We start from the raw sequence: 20601 nt of genomic DNA, 5'->3' as shown, positions 1-20601 counted from the left end.
AAGTCTGTACTCCAAAGTACTATATTTCATTTGAGACTTTAAAAACTGTCAATAATGAAGTGTGTTTTAATCCATTTACTTTTCTTTGTCCTCTCAGGTGGATCTCCTTACTTAGCAACCAAAATTAATGAAGCAAAAGACTTGCTAGAAGCAGCCACCAAACATTGATTGATGCTCAAGGACCACTCTGAAGGAGAAAAAGGGGGACCTTATAAAAAACGTCCTGCAAGTTAATCTAAATCATGACCTTCATAATTTTCATACATGTAGTGACCACAATTATTTCTTCCACTACTAAGCTATATAATAATAAAAGAGGAACAATCCATCTTTGTTTTATCTTTCAGAGGAACAGGTTAAAATTCAATCACTGATCTTTCCCCCTTATTTTCTTCCTCTCTCTGATAGTCATACATTTTAAGACTTCTGTTAGTTCCGAATTCCTCCCACCCACCCCCAACCCCCCGTACAAGTATAATCATTGGTAATATAATTGGAATTTGTGAGCGATGGGTAGAAAGTTTCTTGCTGCTTATACTTATGCTCATGTTGTCCCTTGTTTCCTCAGAGGAATTTAGTACTCTGCCTATGTAAGGTGCTTTAAATATTTTGAGACCAAACACTGACTGCCATCCCGGGGAAGTGATTTGAAAGTTGATTGAATTTACTAAATGGTGTTTTGTAAAGCAGTGGTTAGGAAAGAACTCTGCTCTCCCTGAGACCCTATAGCTGAAGCATGGGAACTTGGAGAGCGACTAAAATGATTAAAGGTTTACAAAATGAGCCCTGTGAGGAAAGTCTGAAAAGAGCTGGGAGAAGTCTGAGGGATTTGTATTTAATTATAGTCTTCTGGTACTGTATATTTATTCAATTATTCATTCTACAAATATTTATTAACCACTGTAATGTGCGAGGCACTGTAAGGTTCCTTGAGAGTTACAGGTGTGAACCAGTCATGGGTCGTGACCCAAAGGGACTTACAGTTAGGGAAAAGATAAACCACACAAATACTATTTGAGAGGCAATGCTAAAGAAGTTCAGAAAAAGAAAACAATATTTTAAATTGAGCATCAGGGGGAGCTTCATAGAATCACGAGTAGCATAGACCTTGGCTTTAAAAAGAGTGAGATATACCATATGATTGGTGACTCTTGTTTCCCCTGAGATCAGTCACAATTAGCAGAAATAGGATGTATTAGTTAGTTTGATTAGAGTGCAGGGTTTCTCCAAAGCAGGGGATGAACACATGGTCTGGAACTCCTGGCCCTGAAACGTACAGCATGTTAAATTATTTTCTCAAAACAGCCCCTGGTCATCATCACTTTACTATTCTAAAAGTGAGAAAAGAGACTCAGAGGCAGAATACCAGCATTATTTTCTAGTACTCCTTCACAACCCTGGGTTCATCCCAGATAAGCTGAACTATTGTATTTCATCTATCTTAAAATGCTTTCTTAATATTCTAGACACATTTTTCAATTTATGACATCCTGTAGTGGGGGAGTTTTCTTTTTCTTTTTTTTTTCTTAACATCTTTACTGGAGTATAATTGCTTTACAATGGTGTGTTAGTTTCTGCTTTATAACAAAGTGAATCAGCTATACATATATCCCCATATCTCCTCCCTCTTGCATCTCCCTCCCTCCCACCCACCCCATGCCTGTGGTCACAAAGCACCGAGCTGATCTCCCTGTGCTATGTGGCTGCTTCCCACTACCTATCTGTTTTACACTTGATAGTGTATATTTGTCCATGCCAATCTCTCACTTCATCCCAGCTTACCCTTCCCCCCCTCCCCGTGTCCTCAAGTCCATTTTCTACGTCCGTGGCTTTATTCCTGTCCTACCCCTAGGTTCTTTAGAACCTTTTTTTTTCTGTTTAGATGCCATATATATGTGTTAGCATATGGTATTTGTTTTTCTCTTTGTGACTTACTTCACTCTATGACAGACTCTAGGTCCATCCACCTCACTACAAATATCTCAATTTCATTTCCTTTTATACCTGAGTAATATTCCATTGTATATATATATTCCATCTTCTTTACCCATTCATCTGCTGATGGACACTTAGGTTGCTTCCATGTCCTGGCTATTGTAAATAGAACTGCAATGAACATTTTGTTACATGACTCTTTTTGAATTATGGTTTTATCACGGTATATGCCCAGTAGTGGGATTGCTGGGTCATATGGTAGTTCTATTTTTAGTTTTTTAAGGAACCTCCATACTCTTTTCCATAGTGGCTGTATCAATTTACATTCCCGTCAACAGTGCAAGAGGGTCCTCTATTCTCCACACCCTGTCCAGCATTTATTATTTGTAGATCTTTTGATGGCCATTCTGACTGGTGTGAGGTGATACTCATTGTAGTTTTGATTTGCATTTCTCTAATGATTAGTGATGTTGAGCATCCTTTCATGTGTTTGTTGGCAATCTGTATATCTTCTTTGGAGAAATGTCTATTTAGGTCTTCTAACCATTTTTGGATTGGGTTGTTTGGTTTTTTTTGATATTGAGCTGCATGAGCTGCTTCTATATTTTGGAGATTAATCCTTTGTCAGTTGCTTCATTTGCAAATATTTTCTCCCATTCTGAGGGTTGTCTTTTCATCTTTTTTATGGTTTCCTTTGCTGTGCAAAAGCTTTGAAGTTTCATTAGCTCCCATTTGTTTATTTTTGTTTTTATTTCCATTTCTCCAGGAGGTGGGTCAAAAAGGATCTTGCTGTGATTTATGTCATAGAGTGTTCTGCCTATGTTTTCCTCTAAGAGTTTGATAGTGTCTGGCCTTACATTTAGGTCTTTAATCCATTTTGAGTTTATTTTTGTGTACAGTGTTAAGGAGTATTCTAATTTCATTCTTTTACATGTAGCTGTCCAGTTTTCCCAGCACCACTTATTGAAGAGGCTGTCTTTTCTCCATTTTATATTCTTGCCTCCTTCGTCATACGTTAGTTGACCAGAGGTGCGTGGGTTTATCTCTGGGCCTTCTATCCTGTTCCATCGATCTGTATTTCTGTTTTTGTGCCAGTACCATACTGTCTTGATTACTGTAGCTTTATAGTATAGTCTGAAGTCTGGGAGCCTGATTCCGCCAGCTCCGTTTTTCTTTCTCAAGATTGCTTTGGCTACTCGGGGTCTTTTCTGTTTCCATACATATTGTGCAACTTTTTGTTCTAGTTCTGTGAAAAATGCCATTGGTAGTTTGATAGGGATTGCATTGAATCTGTAGATTGTTTTGGGTAGTATAGTCATTTTCACAATGTTGATTCTTCCAATCCAAGAACATGGTATATGTCTCCATCTGTTTGTATCATCTTTAATTTCTTTCATCAGTGTCTTATAGTTTTCTGCATACAAGTCTTTTGTCTCCTTTGGGAGTTTATTCCTAGATATTTTATTCTTTTTGTTGTAATGGTAAATGGGAGTGTTTCCTTAATTTCTCTTTCGGTTTTTTCATCATTAGTGTATAGGAATGAAAGAGGCTTCTGTGCATTAATTTTGTATCCTGCTACTTTACCAGATTCATTGATCACCTCTAGTAGTTTTCTGGTAGCATCTTTAGGATTCTCTATGTATAGTATCATGTCATCTGCAAACAGTGACAGTTTTACTTCTTTTCTGAATAGGATTCCTTTTATTTCTTTTTCTTCTCTAATTTCTGTGGCTAAAACTTCCAAAACTATGTTGAATAATAGTGGTGAGAGTGGGAAACCTTGTCTTGTTCCTCATCTGAGAGGAAATGGTTTCAGTTTTTCACCATTGAGGACGACGTTGGCTGTGGGTTTGTAATATGGCCTTTATTATGTTGAGGTAAGTTCCCTCTGTGCCTACTTTCTGGAGGGTTTTTATCATAAATGCGTGTTGAATTTTGTCAAAAGCTTTCTCTGCATCTATTGAGATGATCATATGGTTTTTCTCCTTCAGTTTGTTAATATGGTGTGTCACATTGATTGACTTGCATATGTTGAAGAATCCTTGCATTCCTGGGATAAACCCCACTTGATCATAGTGTATGATCCTTTTAATGTGCTGTTGGATTCTGTTTGCTAGTATTTTGTTGAGGATTTTTGCATCTATGTTTATCAGTGATATTGATCTGTAGTTTTCTTTCCTTGTGACATCTTTGTCTGGTTTTGGTATCAGTTTGATGGTGGCCTCCTAGAATGAGTTTGGGAGTGTTCCTACCCTCTACTATGTTTTGGAAGTTTGAGAAGGATAGGTGTTAGCTCTTCTCTAAATGTTTGAAAGAATTCGCCTGTGAAGCCATCTGGTCCTGGGCTTTTGTTTGTTGGAAGATTTTTAATCACAGTCTCAATTTCAGTGCTTGTGATTGGTCTGCTTATATTTTCTATTTCTTCTTGGTTCGGTCTCGGAAGGTTGTGCTTTTCTAAGAATTTGTCCATTTCTTCCAGGTTGTCCATTTTACTGGCATATACTTGCTTGTAGCAATCTCTCATGGTCCTTTGTATTTAAGCAGTGTCATTTGTTACTTCTTCTTTTTCATTTCTAATTCTATTGCTTTGAGTCTTCTCCCTTTTTTTCTTGGTGAGTCTGGCTAATGGTTTATCAATTTTGTTTATCTTCCCAAAGAACCAGCTTTTAATTTTATTGATCTTTGGTATCATTTCCTTAATTTCCTTTTCATTTATTTCTGATCTGATCTTTATGATTTTTTTCCTTCTGCTAACTTTGGCAGTTTTTTGTTCTTCTTTCTGTAATTGCTTTAGGTGTAAGGTCAGGTTGTTTATTTGAGATGTTTCTTGTTTCTTGAGGTAGGACTGTATTGCTATAAACTTCCCTCTTAGAACTGCTTTTGCTGCATCCCATAGGTTTTGGGTCATCGTGTTTTCATTGTCATTTGTTTCTAGGTATTTTTTGCTTTCCTCTTTGATTTCTTCAGTGATCTCTTGGTTATTTAGTAGTGTATTGTTTAGCCTCCATGTATTTGTATTTTTTACAGTTTTTTCCTGTAATTGATATCTAGTCTCATAGCGTTGTGGTCAGAAAAGATACTTGATAAGATTTCAATTTTCTTAAATTTACCAAGGCTTGATTTGTGACCTAAGATATGATCTATCCTGAAGAATGTTCCATGAGCACTTGAGAAGAAAGTATATTCTGTTGTTTTTGGATGGAATGTCATATAAACATCAATTAAATCCATCTTGTTTAATGTATCATTTAAAGCTTGTGTTTATTTATTTTCATTTTGGATGATCTGTCCATTGGTGAAAGTGCGGTGTTAAAGTCCCCTAGTATGATTGTGTGTTAGTTTCGATTTCCCATTCTATGGCTATTAGCATTTGTCTTATGTATTCAGGTGCTCCTATGTTGCCTGCATAAATGTTTACAATTGTTCTATCTCTTCTTGGATTGATCGCTTGATCTTATGTAGTGTCCATCTTTGTCTCTTGTAATAGTCTTTATTTTAAAGTCTGTTTTGTCTGATATGAGAATTGCTACTCCAGCTTTCTTTTGATTTCCATTTGCGTGGAATATCTTTTTCCATCCCCTCACTTTCAGTCTGTATGGGTCCCTAGGTCTGAAGTGGGTGTCTTATAGAAGCATATATGTGTGTCTTGTTTTTGCATCCATTCAGCGAGCCTGTGTCTTTTGGTTGGAGCATTTAATCCATTTAATGTAGTTATCGATAATGTATGTTCCTATTACCATTTTCTTAATTGTTTTGGGTTTGTTATTGTAGGTCTTTTCCTTCTCTTGTGTTTCCTGCCTAGAGAAGTTCCTTTAGCGTTTGCTGTCAACCTGGTTTGGTGGTGCTGAATTCTCTTAGGTTTTGCTTGTCTGTAAAGGTTTTAATTTCTCCATCAAATCTGAATGAGATCCTTGCTGTGTAGAGTCATCTCAGTTGCAGGTTTTTCTCCTTCATCACTTTAAATATGTCCTGCCAGTCCCTTCTGGCTTGCAGAGTTTCTGCTGAAAGATCAGCTGTTAACCTTATGGGGATTCCCTTGTATGTTATTGGTTGTTTTTACCTTGCTGCTTTTAATATTTTTTCTTTCTATTTAATTTTTGATAGTTTGATTAATATGTGTCTTGGCGTGTTTATCCTTGTATTTATCCTGTATGGGACTCTCTGTGCTTCCTGGAGTTGATTGACTATTTCCTTTCCCGTATTAGGGAAGTTTTCAACTATAATCTCCTCTAATATTTTCTCAGTCCCTTTCTTTTTCTCTTCTTCTTCTGGGACCCCTATAATTCGAATGTTGGTGTGTTTAATGTTGTCCCAGAGGTCTCTGAGACTGTCCTCAATTCTTTCCATTCTTTTTTCATTATTCTGCTCTACAGTAGTTATTTCCAGTAATTTATCTTCCGGGTCCCTTATGTGTTCTTCTGCCTCAGTTATTCTGCTATTGATTCCTTCTAGAGAATTTTAATTTCATTTATTGTGGTGTTCATTATTGTTTGTTTGCTCTTTAGTTCTTCTAGGTCCTTGTTAAACATTTCTTGTATTGTCTCCATTCTATTCGCAATATTTTGGATCATGTTTACTATCATTACTCTGAATTATTTTTCAGGTAGACTGCCTATTTCCTCTTCATTTGTTTGGTTTGGTGGGTTTTTACCTTGCTCCTTCATCTGCTGTGTGTTTCTCTGTCTTCTCATTTTGCTTATCTTACTGTGTTTGGGGTCTCCGTTTTGCAGGCTGCAGGTTTGTATTTCCCGTTGTTTTTGGTGTCTGCCCCCAGTGGCTAAGGTTGGTTCAGTGGGTTGTGCAGGCTTCCTGGTGGAGGGGACTGGTGCCTGTGTTCTGGTGGATGAGTCTGGATCTTGTTTTTCTGGTGGGCAGGACCGCGTCCGATGGTGTGTTTTGGGGTTTCTGTGACCTTATTATGATTTTAGGCAGCTTCTCTGCTAATGGGTGGGGTTGTGTTCCTGTCTTGCTACTTGTTTGGCATAGGGTGTCTGGCACTGGTCGCTGAGTGGAGCTGGGTCTTAGAATTGAGATGGAGATCTCTAGGAGAGCTTTCGCTGTTTGATATTTGGAGCCAGGAGGTCTCTGGCGGACCAGTGTTCCTGAACTCGGCTCTCCCACCTCAGAGGCACAGGCCTGACACCCGGCTGGAGCACCAAGACACTGTCAGCCACTCGGCTGAGAAGAAAAGGGAGAGAGAGAGAGAGAAGAGAGAGAGGGAGCAAGAGAGAGAAGGAGAGAAAAAGAAAAAGGAAGGAAGGAAGGAGGGAAGGAGGGAAGGAAGAAAAGAGCAACCAAACCACAAAAAACAAATCTACCAATTATAATAAACGCTAAATACTAAACTAAGATAAACATAAAAATAGAAACAAATTAGGTGCAGAAAGCAAACCCTAAGCCTGCAGTTGCTCCCAAAGTCCACCACTTCAATTTTGGGGTGATTCATTGTTCATTCAGGTATCCCACAGATGCAGGGTACGTCAAGTTGATTGTGGAGGTTTAGTCCACTGCTTCTGGGGCTGCTGGGAGAAATTTCCTTTTTTCTTCTGTGTCTGCATAGCTCCTGGGGTTCAGCTTTGGATTTAGCCCTGTGTGTGCGTGTAGGTCACCTGAGGGCATCTGTTCCTGCCCAGACAGGTCGGGGTTAAAGTAGCAGCTCCCAGCCCCGCCCGCCCCGTTGGGTGAGCAGACAAGCCTGTCGGGCTGGTGAGTGCGGGTCGGCACCGATCCTCTGTGTGGGAATCTCCCCGCTTTGCCATCCGCATCCCTGTTGCTGTGTTCTCCTCCATGGCTCCGAAGCTTCCCTTCCGCAACCCCTCATCTTCACCAGTGAAGGAGCTTCCTAATGTGTGGAAACCTTTCCTCCTTCATAGCTCCCTCCCACTGGTGCAGGTCCCATCCCTATTCTTTTGTCTCTGTTTATTCTTTTTTCTTTTGCCCTACCCAGGTACACGGGAGTTTCTTGCCTTTTGGGAAGTCTGAGGTCTTCTGCCAGCGTTCAGTAGGTGTTCTGAAGGAGTTGTTCCGCATGTAGATGTATTTCTGATGTATTTGTTGGGAGGAAGGTGAGCTCCACATCTTAACTCCTCCATCTTGAAGCTCTCCAGTGGGGAAGTTTTCAGTGTTGGCAATATTGACTTATTGAGCTGAATAATTTCTCTTTATGGGGAGCTCTCCTGCACATGGTAGGATGATTAGCAACAAGGGGCCTGTACCTATGAAAGGCCAGTAGCACCCCCTCAGTTGTGACAATCAAAAATGTTTGTGAATGTTGCCAAATGTTCCTTGGAGGGCAAAATTGCCCTGGGTGGAGAGCTACTGCTGTAAATGTTAACTACGTCTTGTTTTCTTTTTATAAATTTATTTATTTATTTTTGGCCGCATTGGGTCTTTGTTGCTGCACGCGGGCTTTTCTCTAGTTGTGGCGAGCAGAGACTACTCTTTGTTGCAGTGTGCAGCCTTCTCATTGGGGTGGCTTCTCTTGTTCCAGAGCATGGGCTCTAGATGCACGGGCTTCAGTAGTTGTGGCGCACGGGCTTAGTTGCTCCACAGTATGTAGGATCTTCCCGGACTACGAATCGAGCCTGTGTCCCCTGCATTGGCAGGTGGATTCTTAACCACTGCACCACAGGGTAATCCGACTGTGTTTTCTTTTGGTATGTAAAATTATGAACGGCTGACTTGATTGATTGATTCTTAGAGTCACTAAAATATGGTTCTTAAAATCCCCCTGTGTGTCCTAATTTTCTTGTGCTTTAGTTTTTGTTTTTTTTCTGCTCACTGTTACCCCTGTACCTCAAAAACCCTCCTAATTCTCCACATCCCCAAAGCCTCAGTATAGTTTAAGGCCAAGCTAAAATCTCTCTCCCTCCTTTTCTGGTGCTTCCAGCAAAAGTAATATCATGAATCATCAGTTCTTTGAGAGCAGGGACCATATCTGTCTTGGTCACTGCTACACTGGCAGCCAATAAATATTTCTTTAATGAATGAATAAATTCCCACAGCACTTTATTCCTCACTTATGGTACCTTGTGAAACAACTCTTTGTGTAACATGACTTATTTCTTCTACAAAAGTGCAAGAGCCTTTAGAGCAAGAATCTTGTCGTTCGTCTTTGTAACCTCTTTAGTGTGGAGCACTTGGCACTTAGTAGACATCATAAAGTTGTAAGTAATAAAAAAATGTTGTTTTCTGAATACTATGCTTCAGAAAATGTTACCACTGATTTTGAAAGTTATGCTAAGCAATATTGGGGTACCCTCAGGACATACCTGTTAATTGACATCATTTTCTTCTCCATACTGTATTCATGAAAATTTGAGTCCCCAGCATTAGTTTGGAATTTCCTTCATTCTGTTCTCATTTATCTGCTGAGCATGTGCCCAAGAGACAGATCTGATTTTGAATACCATCTTCCTATCACATGATCTTGGGCAATTAATCTGCAAGTCTTATAATTGCATCATCTATAAAATAGAGAAAATAAGAATCCTATCTAAAAAGGTTATTATAGGGAATAAGGTTGTATAAAGCATTTAGTCGTATAGCAAGTGCTCAAAAAATATAATTATTCCTTCTTTCAGTGTCCCATCTGGTAGAATACCTTGAATTAAGGTTTGGTGTGCCAGTAATCATTTATTTTACTCTGGAATCTGCAGTTTGGTTAATGCATGGTGGAGACAGCTCATCTCCATTCCATGCAGCATCAGCTGGGGCTGTTGGCTTGGAGGTTAACCGGGGGTGTTGGCCTGGAGCCTCAGTTCCTTGGTACAGAGGTTTCTACCCGGAGCTACTAGGGCATCATCACACCACAGCAGCTGCAGTCTAAGAGACAGGAAGTGGAAGCTGCCAACTCAACCTGGGTCTGAAAACGGGCAGTTTTAATGGAAAACTCTTTCATGGAGCCCCCCTAGATTCAAAGGGAGAGGATATAGAGGATTGTGGAAGAATGAGGGGCCATCTTTAATATGTAGCAGGGCAGGGTCTGGATTGTTTATCCCCTTAATCAAATCAGTTAAGGCATTGTCTTTATTTATTTATTTTTAAGTTTTGGCTTCGCAGTGTGGCATGTGGGATCTTAGTTCCCCGACCAGGGATCAAACCCACGCTCCCTGCATTGGAAGCACAGAGTCTTAACCACTGGACCGCCAGGGAAGTCCCAGCATTGCCTTTAAAAAATTCTTCAGGAATGTAGAATTTAAGTTCAACTAGCTGGTGTAGTTTCAGATGATACAACTATTTTTTTAGGTAGATATTAATTCGGTACTCAGTCTCTAAAAGGCGGAATACTTATAAAATTGGATAAACAGCTACCCACTCAACTCCTTATTATCTTTAAAAAGCTTATTTGAATGGTTACCTATCTTCAGTTAAGATTGCTTTTATGTATTTGCTGTCATTGCATATTCTTCTTAATTAAGTTCTTTATTGATGTTGCAGTTTCTGTTTATTCTTTTTTTTTTTTTTTTTGCAGTACGCGGGCCTCTCGCTGCCTTGGCCCCTCCCGTTGCGGAGCACAGGCTCCGGACGCGCAGGCTCAGCGGCCATGGCTCACGGGCCCAGCCGCTCCGCGGCATGTGGGATCTTCCCGGACCGGGGCACGAACCCGTGTCCCCTGCATCGGCAGGCGGACTCTCAACCACTGCGCCACCAGGGAAGCCCGTTTCTGTTTATTCTTACATCTTAGATGCAATCTGAGGGATTAGGAAAGACCTTTGAAAAACAAAGCAGTTACTTCCCAGATTCCAGAGAAAGTGTAAGTCAAGTAGACAGTTAATTAAAGGGGAGCACAGAATGCCACTTACAGTATAGTTGATGGTGCCAGTCTCCAGCATGAAGTCAAAAGTGGAGAGAAGTTGGGCTTCCCTGGTGGTGCGGTGGATAAGAATCTGCCTGCCAATGCAGGGGACACAGGTTTGATCCCTGGTCCAGGAAGATCCCACATGCCACGGAGCAGCTAAGCCCATGTGCCACAACTACTGGGCCTGCGCTCTAGAGCCTGCGAGCCACAACTACTGAACCCCGTGCGCGTGCAGCCCATACTCCGCAACAAGAGAAGCCACTGCAATGAGAAGCCTGCGCACCGCAACGAAGAGGAGCCCCCGCTCGCCGCAATTAGAGAAAGCCCGTGCACAGCAACGAAGACCTAACACAGCCAAAAATAAAAATAAATAAATAAATAATTAATTTAAAAAAAAAGTGGAGAGAAGTTTAGTAAGGAAAAAAGTATGTTCACTGAGGGAGACATTGTTTTATTTAATCTTCAAGTCATTTCCTTTATTTAGTTTGAAGTGCATTTTGGTTATTCAGCAAATATTGAATACTTACTATATCAGGCAGTAAAGATACAAAATAGGTTCATCCTTAAAATGTGTTGTAAACTCAAACTAAATAGAAGAAAAAAACAGATTCTTAAATATAGAGAACTTTTTTTTCCTGATACTTTTGAATTAAGAAATATTAAGAGTTGTATTATTGGGTATGCTTGTGATTACCCAGCAGGGTCATAAGAAATAACGTACTTTATCCACGTATAGAAATCCTCTGCTTGTCATGGGGGACCTTGAAAGAGCTTCTAATGATGAATCTGCAACACATTTGGCAATTAGCTTAAGGTAGTTTAATGACATTTGTGGGGGAAGATGAATTAGCCAGGCCCTTAATGTCAAAAAATATGAAGTTTCTATGACTCAACCCACTTAGGACGAGCTACAGAGGCTGCAGCAAGAAGTGAAATATACTAGGAGGCCAGCTCATTTGGCACAGTGGGAGCCACACCATTCACAGAGACTCTGCGCCTTGCCCAGCACCTCCTAGACAAAGGCCTCTGGCTACAAGGAGGATTTAATGGCAGTGAGTAAATGTGTCAGCACTGAGCCTTCCTCCTAGTGGAAAAAGAGCATATCCAAAGAGCACATCCTGTTAACACTAGGTCAGTGTCATCTACTTGTCAAAAATATGCCATGAATTAGGAGCCAACATTTTATTTATGGTGGAGTTGGACACATTAGGAGGTTAGATGATTTATTAGCTGGAAAAGTTGAGAAGGTTCTCTGGACTCATTTTTTAGGTGCAATCTAAGTGATCTGGATCACTGCCCACTAGTGAAATTGCTGGGTATGGTAGACAAAGAAAATGTTCCTTCTAATAATTTTTATGAGCTCTGTAGCTCCTGTTCCCAGCCGAGTGCGCTTTTCCCTTTTTTTATTGTTGCTGAGCAAAGAATTTATAAAAAGCTTTTTCTTCCTTTTTTTTTTTTATTAAAAGCCCTGCTCAATTGAAATGGAAGTTCATTAAGTACTGTTCATTTCTCTTCCTGTCGTAATAACCCTGTCCCCCTCCGCTCTATTCAGCAGTGCCTGGCAGCACTGGCCAACGTTTTAAGTCTGAACAGACTATTACATAGACATAGATATGCAGTCTCCAACATCAAGAGGGAGTTCAGTGCCACATGGGCAGAATGTGATCACTCAGGCTAGATGTCAACCGTAAATTTCAAATTAGCCCCTCACCTTAGAGGGGCAAATGCCCTGGACAATTAAATCAGCAGTCGGGAACTGCTGTGCCAAGCAGCCTGCCTGCGTTCTCCCTCTTAATTTTCATGGTACCCCTGAGAGGCAGCTGCTATTTCTGTGCCCATTTTAGAGGTGAAGAGACAAAGGCCCAGAGGAGCTTAGGAACTTTGCCAAGAATACACAGCTAGTAAGAGGTGGGACTGGAATCCGAGTCCAGTTTGGCTTGACTCCAAAGCCCATGTGCTTTACCTTTACTGCACTAATTGTAGACAGTGCAGGAATCATGGTAGAATTAACGGGGCTTGCGTGGCTCTCGGCTCCTTTTTTGACAGCTGTGCCCTTGGGTTATAATTTGGGAACTGGGTTTATGGCAGGATGCAGTGTCACTTGGCATGAGCAAGGAGTCCCTAATGTCCTTCCTTCTGCTCCAGAAGCCTGTGATGTCCATCTGACCGCTCATAGCGAAAGTTCAGTCGTAGAGTTTAGCAGTGTGAGCTTCTCTGACTTAGAGTGTGGCTGGAGGAAACTTTGTTGAGATTTTATTTGAAACACTGCTGGGTAAGAGCTTTCAAGGAGAACATCTAGAGCAAGGTTCAGAAAACAGCTCATGAAAGTGAAGCAGCAGATCTTGGGGAGAGAAATGGAGAAATTACTCGGTATAATACAGATGAGAATAAGAAGCCTGCATTTACTGAAAGAAGTAAGAGAGGCAATGAAAAAAATTAAGGTTAAAAAGAGAGAGAACTGAAATAAAAAGAGGTAACTTGCATTTGAAAGGAAATTGAGTGCTCAGAAGAATTTTTGAAAATTGCTTTCCAGTATTCCCAAGTGTGGACTGGGTTATTGGTTCAAGCCATGCTTTTATGCCAGATTCCAAAATTAAATTTTGCACAGAGCATTGTCTAATAGAACCCACAGAACTGTAGTCACCAACCTAAGACTGGGTCTTTTTTTTTTTTTTTTTTTACATCTTTATTGGAGTATAATTGCTTTACAATGGTGTGTTAGTTTCTGCTTTATAACAAAATGAATCAGTTATACATATACATATGTTCCCATATCTCTTCCCTCTTGCGTCTCCCTCCCTCCCACCCTCCCTATCCCACCCCTCCAGGCGGTCACAAAGCACCGAGCTGATCTCCCTGTGCTATGCGGCTGCTTCCCACTAGCTATCTACCTTACGTTTGGTAGTGTATGTATGTCCATGCCTCTCTCTCACTTTGTCACAGCTTACCCTTCCCCCTCCCCATATCCTCAAGTCCATTCTCTAGTAGGTCTGTGTCTTTATTCCTGTAAGACTGGGTCTTTAAGGTTGTCACGTAACTCTCTGTTCTTTCACCTGCTCTAATCAAATGGTGAAAAGGTTTAACTCTTGGAGATTTCTACCTCCTCATGACTGTAATATTAATAGCAGACTTGTGAGTTCCATGAACATAGATATACCTATATTCAAAAGATAAGTGCATTCCAAAGCCAACTCATCGATCTTTCCATTTATCTACCCTTGCTTTTGCTGTTTCCGTCTATGAATGTGGATAACCAAGAGCTGACTTTAGAAACTTTACATTTTGGCTTCCATGCCTCTGGAGTAGGATGAAAATATCTAATAATAGTTTTCCTCTGGTGGTGAGATGTCAGACTATATTTGCACAGTCTGCATCTCCCAGGCTGGCCTGGAATGTTGGATAGCAGTGTTGCAGAAAGAGCAGCGTGTACACACAGAAATGCAGCCTTCCCTAATTGACCCCCCTCGGACCTGATGTATGCTTTGTTCCTCAGCTTCTTGGTACTTAGGCATTCAATTTGCATTCTGTTCCACTGCATTTTGTACTCACTTATATACTGTATTTTTGTTGGGCTTTTTTCCCCTTGTAAACAGATTTATTTTAAATCCTATCTGTGAAAATAATTAATAATAAATACTGCCATGTTTGTTTTGCTTTAAAATTGTAAAGGATAAACTCTAAGATGCTTCTATGTATTTAGTTTTCCAAATACAATTAAAATTAAAGCTGACTTGCTAAAATTGAATTTACACTAAATTTTTTCCGTTGTACAACTCTTGAAGAAAAGACACTAACCTTATGTGTTATGTAACTTCATCTGCCCTGTGAGCCCTCGTACAGGCCCTGCTCTAATTTCTTTTTAGACCTCCATGCTGGCGGAGATGCTCTGCCCCTTTGTCCCTCAGGACACAGTATTGATGGCATCACTTCTAAAGGCAGCTGTCAGAAACCAAAATCATAGACATGTGGATTTTCTCAGAAGCCTTTAATGAAACTTGGGTTTTCACCTCTCATACCAAAATAAGCAAGGGAAAAAAATAGAAATCAGCCCAACAGTGCTTTAAAATTGATTTTTGTATTTATCTTCTAATGCAAATGCCAGAGAAAGCTTCCTGGGTTTGTTTAGTTGTTTTTTGCCTGAGGTATATCTTCACGTCAATTTTTGACCCACAGCACTTTCGACTGCATAAAGAACTCTAAACATAAGCATTGGTAATAGAAATGCTGACACAACCCAGCTGTCACCCCTGGAATATGTCATTGAATGTCTGCACACATGCCAGGATCCCGTACTTGGGGTAAGTGAAGAATAAGGCCACTGTTCAGTTTCCAGCGTCTAACAGGGGGAGAGTATGGAGGGTCGTGCCCTCTGTTTCTCGTCTCCCACCCTTTCATCATCTCCCCACACACACCGTGCCCTGGGGAATGGTCACATCTTAATTATCTTTTCTTTCAAGGCCAGTTAGACCTTCAGAGGGTACAGTGTGTGTTGCCATCACTCATGCTGTCATGAGACTGTCCTGTGATCAAGTGTTTTCAAGTCGGTAGAGAAAGGAGGACTGACAATGTTGGGCCAATATAACATGAAGAGTCTGTTTACCATCAAATGCGAGCTTGGATCTTGTTTCATCAGGGGAGGAATATGTTTTTCACAGCAGTCTGGTGAATTAAGAACAATATACAGAATCACGCAGTGAGTCTGTTATATTTGACTCTGTTAATGGGATTTACGTATGGAACATCGGTTTCCTCTACAGACATAATTGAGTACATATTTACCGTGATATGAAAACTGCAAGCATATGTAGGGTGTGTGTGATGTTAAATTTTAAGAAACGTAATGAAGAGGGAAATCAGAGAAAACCTGAAAGTATGCAAATAATGAAATTATTAATTTGAATTTTTTGCTCAAGATATATGTGAAGCAGCTATGCCCTCCATATTACTCTGTGGAAATACAACAACAAATAGATGATTTTAATGTGTTACCATTTTCCTTTTTGGATTAATTTTTTAATAGAGCCATAACGCCTGAAGGGCGGTTCCTAGGGTCTGGCGTGTGGTTCAGGAATGCTCTGTCGGTTATAGCTTCTTCCCTCAGGGCTCTGAGTGGTGTCTGGTGTCAGTAGGTCTGAGGGCCTCTTGTATTTCTTAATATCAAGGGAGTAGGATGTTTTCCCCCAAAGCCTGACTGACGGTTACCCCTGGGGAAAGAACAGTCGGGCTAAACTGACCAGAAATATCTGGAGGCGCGAACACCTCGTTAGTGGAGGTCAGCAGGTCAGGCGGTAACTGCTCAGAGCGTCATTCTTGGGCAGTGGTGTGATTACCATGGTATAAATTGGCTTCGGGGGACAAATCGATCAACCAAAAGAGGTTTAACGATTTTTAGTGTTCAGTTACAATATGGGTTCCGACTTTCTGGATTCAATGAGGGGATGTGTGGCAGTCGACTCTACTTAATTCTAGGCTGTGCGTCCCCCATCCAACCCCCAACACCACCAATTTTGTTCCCAAGGCTGCCTTAGCCTAAAACAGCTTTTGGTCTTTGCTGTCTGGGAGTTAGAAATCCACAATGGCAGTGAACGTTTCTCTTTCTCTTAGTGAGCCCGTCGGCTTTGTCCTCTCCTATTCTTGGCCTCTTTTTCACTCTTGCACCAGTGACACCTCAGGACTCTTGCAGCCTCGGGGCTCCTGGGTGAGATTCCTCCCAGACCATCCGTGAGCTGCGGGTCCAAGCCCAGCGCCCCAGCCTGCCTCGCCTTGCTTTCTCCTTCTGGGATACCACCCACCCACCTGCCTGCCCACAGAGGGAGACAATGAGACTAATGAGAAAGGAATGGGAACCAATGGAGAGAAATGCACTGAATGCTCTGGACTCCTTGGAGAGAGGTGTTTGTTCAGCGCATTATTCATATTTTTGCGAGGAAGAGCAACATTGATTTTTTCCATCCAAGAGCCATTCTGCCTTTGCACGGAGTCACCAGAGCACTGAACCTTCCTGTTTTGTAAATGGGCAAAGTTTCTCACCCATGGCCTAATAGCACGGGCTTTGAAGCTAAATTTTTTATTTCCAGCTCCAGGCATGAATTGTTGCTTCATTTTGCAGGTGACTGGGAGATCTTCTATTCACTGGAATCTGTCTTGGGTAATACTGCATTATTTTAAATTTTGTCTCTGGGGCTTGGTGTATGAGTTCGCCAATGTCAAGCACATACTCCATTACGCATAGAATGCTCTGCACGGGCTCCAGGCTGCAAACCTACCACGCTGCTGTGTCTAAAATTTTCCTTTACAGTCTAGCCAGTCAGGTGTCCGACTAAACCTTGAAGCCAATTAGTGTGTTTCACAGAGCCAGGTGCAGAGCTGCCAGGTAGCACCTGCAACTGAGTTGCATTGCTCTAATGGGATCTGCACATGTTTGGCTCTATATGACGATGTTTTCACTTGACATGGAGTCATCTTTGGTCTTGTTCTCCAACCACTCCACTAAGCAGACACACCCACACATGTTACCAATTTGATCCGCTTTCAGAGGAGGATGGTACCTAGTCTTTCTCTTCCTGCTGCTAATATTTATGCTGATGCCCCTTGGGAAACTGTATTCGCCCATCCAAAGTGCTTTCAGAGGGGAGAGGACCACAGATCTTCGTTATTATCTTCGTTACTATCAGGGCATTTTCTGATAACACTGCATGTCTAACTTAAATTAGCCCATAAGATTTATTTGAGAATTTTGTGCCTGCTTTTTCAAAAATATGTTTGAAGGTGGCAATTTTTCTCAAAGAACACACCTGAGTTTCTGTAATTTGGGGACTGAAGACATGGGCTCTGGTCCTATAGCTCTGCAGCTAATGAGCTGTGTGCCTGGGCAAGGCACAGCCTTTTCTGAGCCACTTGGATTCACTGTTCTCTAAGGAGCATGGAATCTATAGAAGCAGCACATAGACCTAAGTGTAAATAAATCCCTGATCCACTTTCTATTCGCAGAGTGACCTGGTCAAAGTTTTGTAGCCTCTCTTTTGGTCTCCTGACCCATAAAATGCATATAATAATATGTACCTCAGAGGGTAATTTGGGGAGTTTAATGATTTCATAGTTACAGATATACCAGATTAGTGCCTGTACACGGTAGCTTTTCCAAAAATGTTCATTTTTACTTGCCTATCTCTTCGGCTTTGCCGTTTTTTTATTTCAAGTACTATACAGATATTACAACAATAAGTGGATTTTTAAAAATAATGAATAGCAATACAGTTGACCGCTGAACAACGGGGGTCAGGGGCACCAACCCCCATCCACCACCCCACCCCCCCAGTGGAAAATCCTCATATAACTTTATAGTCAGCTTTACACAACTTTATAGAGTTGTATAAATATTTAAATTCTGGCTCATATACTTACTTGCTGTGTGGCTTTGGACAAGAGTCCTCAGTTTCCTCATCTGTAAAATGGGGATCGTTTCACTTACTTCACACAATTGCGGTGAGGATGAAATAAAGTGATATGTGTAAAACGTCAAGCATGGTGCCTGGGGCATAACTCCACAGCTGTGCACATAACCGATTTCACTAAGTCAGTGATTCTCCACTTTGGCTGTTTCTCGGAATCACCTCTGTAGCTTTTACAATTCCTAATGTCCAGGCAGTACCCCAGACCATCAGACTTTCTGGAGTGGGAGCCAGGCAACACTTTTTTAAAGCCCCTCTGGTATTTCCATGTCCAGCCAAGGTTGAGCATCCCTGCGCTAGACGCACCCTGTGTGTCTCAGCCTGTCTACACGGGCTCAGCAGGAGCGCAGCTCAGGAAGGCGACAGGACTGAGGTCCAAAGGGTGGTGTGGGAGGGACTCTGGGAGCTGCTGGCAGGGCCGTCCCCACGGCCTGACAGGTTAATCACCCTGGGGCCTCTCCTTTTCCCACAGCATTTTTATCTGAGTGAAGCCAGCTTAAAATGGAATTCTGGGGGAGCCTAGAGAGGAATCATGTGCAGAGCAGGCAGCTTAAGGAGAGATGGTTAGCAGAAGGGGGAAGAGAGAGCAAAAGGAGATGGTGAGAGCAAGCTTACATCCGCAGGTCCTGACCGAGAAGGCACTCTGACCTTCAGGACAAGATAGCCAGAGTTAGCTCTTTCTCCTCCAGGAGTCAAACCATCAGTGGGAAGTGCAGTGTGGTCAGTCCCAGAACCAGCAGCAACAGTGTCGCTGGAGAGCTAGTTTAGAAGCGCAGACTCTCACACTCCCCCCACAAATCTTCTGAATTAGAATCACTAGGGGTGGGGCATAGGACTATGCATTTTAACAAGGTTCCCAAGTGATTACATGCTTGTGAAAGATTGAGAAGCGCTGCTAAAGTGAAAACAGAACAAGCTTTAGAGGCAGACGGTGCTTCTGAAAGAGTTCTAGCTCTTTCACTTACTCTGTGATCTTTGAAAATTTACTTCTCTGAACTCCTGTTTCCTCATCTGTAAATTGGGAATGAAAGAATTTACCTTAATCATAGACTGCCAAGGGAATTGTGAATGGAATACAGGGGGTCCATGGACTTGGATAGGAAAAAAAAGTCATTTTTATTTTCACTAATCTCTAACTGAAATCTAGCATGCCCTTCAGTTACGAACATAGGCAAAAAATCACAGTAGTGTTAGTAGCCCGTAACTGTCAGCAGTAGAAATCACAGATATTTTCATATCACATTAGAGTTCTCTGCAATTACAGATATTTACAATATCTCTACATATCATTTATGTTCATCTACTTAAAAATTATAGTTTTTAGACTTGCCAGATCTCAATACTTAATGTATTAATAATGAGGCAATACATTACTCTATCATAAATGTGTTTTAGTTTTATAAAAACTGTATTTTAAACTAATTTGTTTCCTTTGTAATTTTATTTATTTATTTTTTGTGTGTGATATGCAGGCCTCTCACTGTTGTGGCCTCTCCCGTTGCGGAGCACAGGCTCCGGACGCGCAGGCTCAGCGGCCATGGCTCACGGGCGCAGCCGCTCTGCGGCATGTGGGATCTTCCCGGACCGGGGCACGAACCCACGTCCCCTGAATCTGCAGGCGGACTCTCAACCACTGCGCCACCAGGGAAGCCCCGTAATTTTATTTTTTATTGCCTGTATTTGAAAACTATTCTGAAAAAGGGTCCAGAGGTTCAAGGCACAAAAAAAAGGTTTAAGAGAAGCCTCTCTTGCCTTGCAAGCTGTTGTGATGATTAAACAATGGAATCAGATGTGTCTAATACTTGGCAGAGACACAAATTACAGCACCCTGATTGCCCTCCTCTGCATCAGCCATCATCGCGTTTGTCCTCAACCTGGACCAAACCATCCTTCAGCCTTTTCTGGGGGTCCATCAGAATGCACAGTGTCTAGTCAACTTCCCCCACAGGTATTTTTCTAGCTAATTCTGGTTTTATTGATTGAGAGTTAGTGTTTACTGAATGGCTGCTCTGTGCCAGAGAGGTGAACTAAGCTGTTTGGAATCACACAGCTGGTAGTGGGAAAGGTGGCATTCAGCCTCCACACTGCCATGCATATGCCTACATCCAGGCGTAGAGGCACAGATGAAGGCCTCCTGCATCCTCCTGGTTCAAGAAGGCAACAGAGGGTTATCATCTGGCTCACTAAGCACCTATAATCTCTTAGTTCTTTTACATTCAATAAACATTTATTGAGCACTTACTATGTGCCTGGCTCTATGCCAGTTGCTAGGATACCCAGATGAATAAGTCATGAGCCCTGCCTCTAAGAAGACACTATGTGCTCTGGAAGCACAGAAAGAAAACCCCTAACCCAGCGGGGGCAAAATGTAGAGACAGAAATGAGGGGAGGGTCCCCCAGTCACTTGGGTACAGT

The 20601-nt window shown here is 41.6% G+C and overlaps 1 protein-coding gene across 1 annotated transcript in view; it reads left to right on the top strand.

The window, feature by feature from the left end:
• The window catches only part of DNAJC15 (DnaJ heat shock protein family (Hsp40) member C15), a 62478-nt gene extending 62152 nt beyond the window's left edge, over positions 1-326 (top strand). Inside the window, exon 6 of the mRNA XM_059995500.1 lies at positions 98-326. Within this exon, the coding sequence (XP_059851483.1) occupies positions 98-168 (71 nt within the window). The 3' untranslated portion in view covers positions 169-326. The remainder of the gene's footprint in view (positions 1-97) is intronic.
• The last annotated feature ends 20275 nt before the right edge of the window (positions 327-20601 follow it).

Source organism: Delphinus delphis, chromosome 18, assembly GCF_949987515.2.
Source record: "Delphinus delphis chromosome 18, mDelDel1.2, whole genome shotgun sequence".
NCBI classification, from domain to species: Eukaryota; Metazoa; Chordata; class Mammalia; order Artiodactyla; family Delphinidae; genus Delphinus; species Delphinus delphis.
This window is presented reverse-complemented; position numbering and strand designations above follow the sequence as displayed.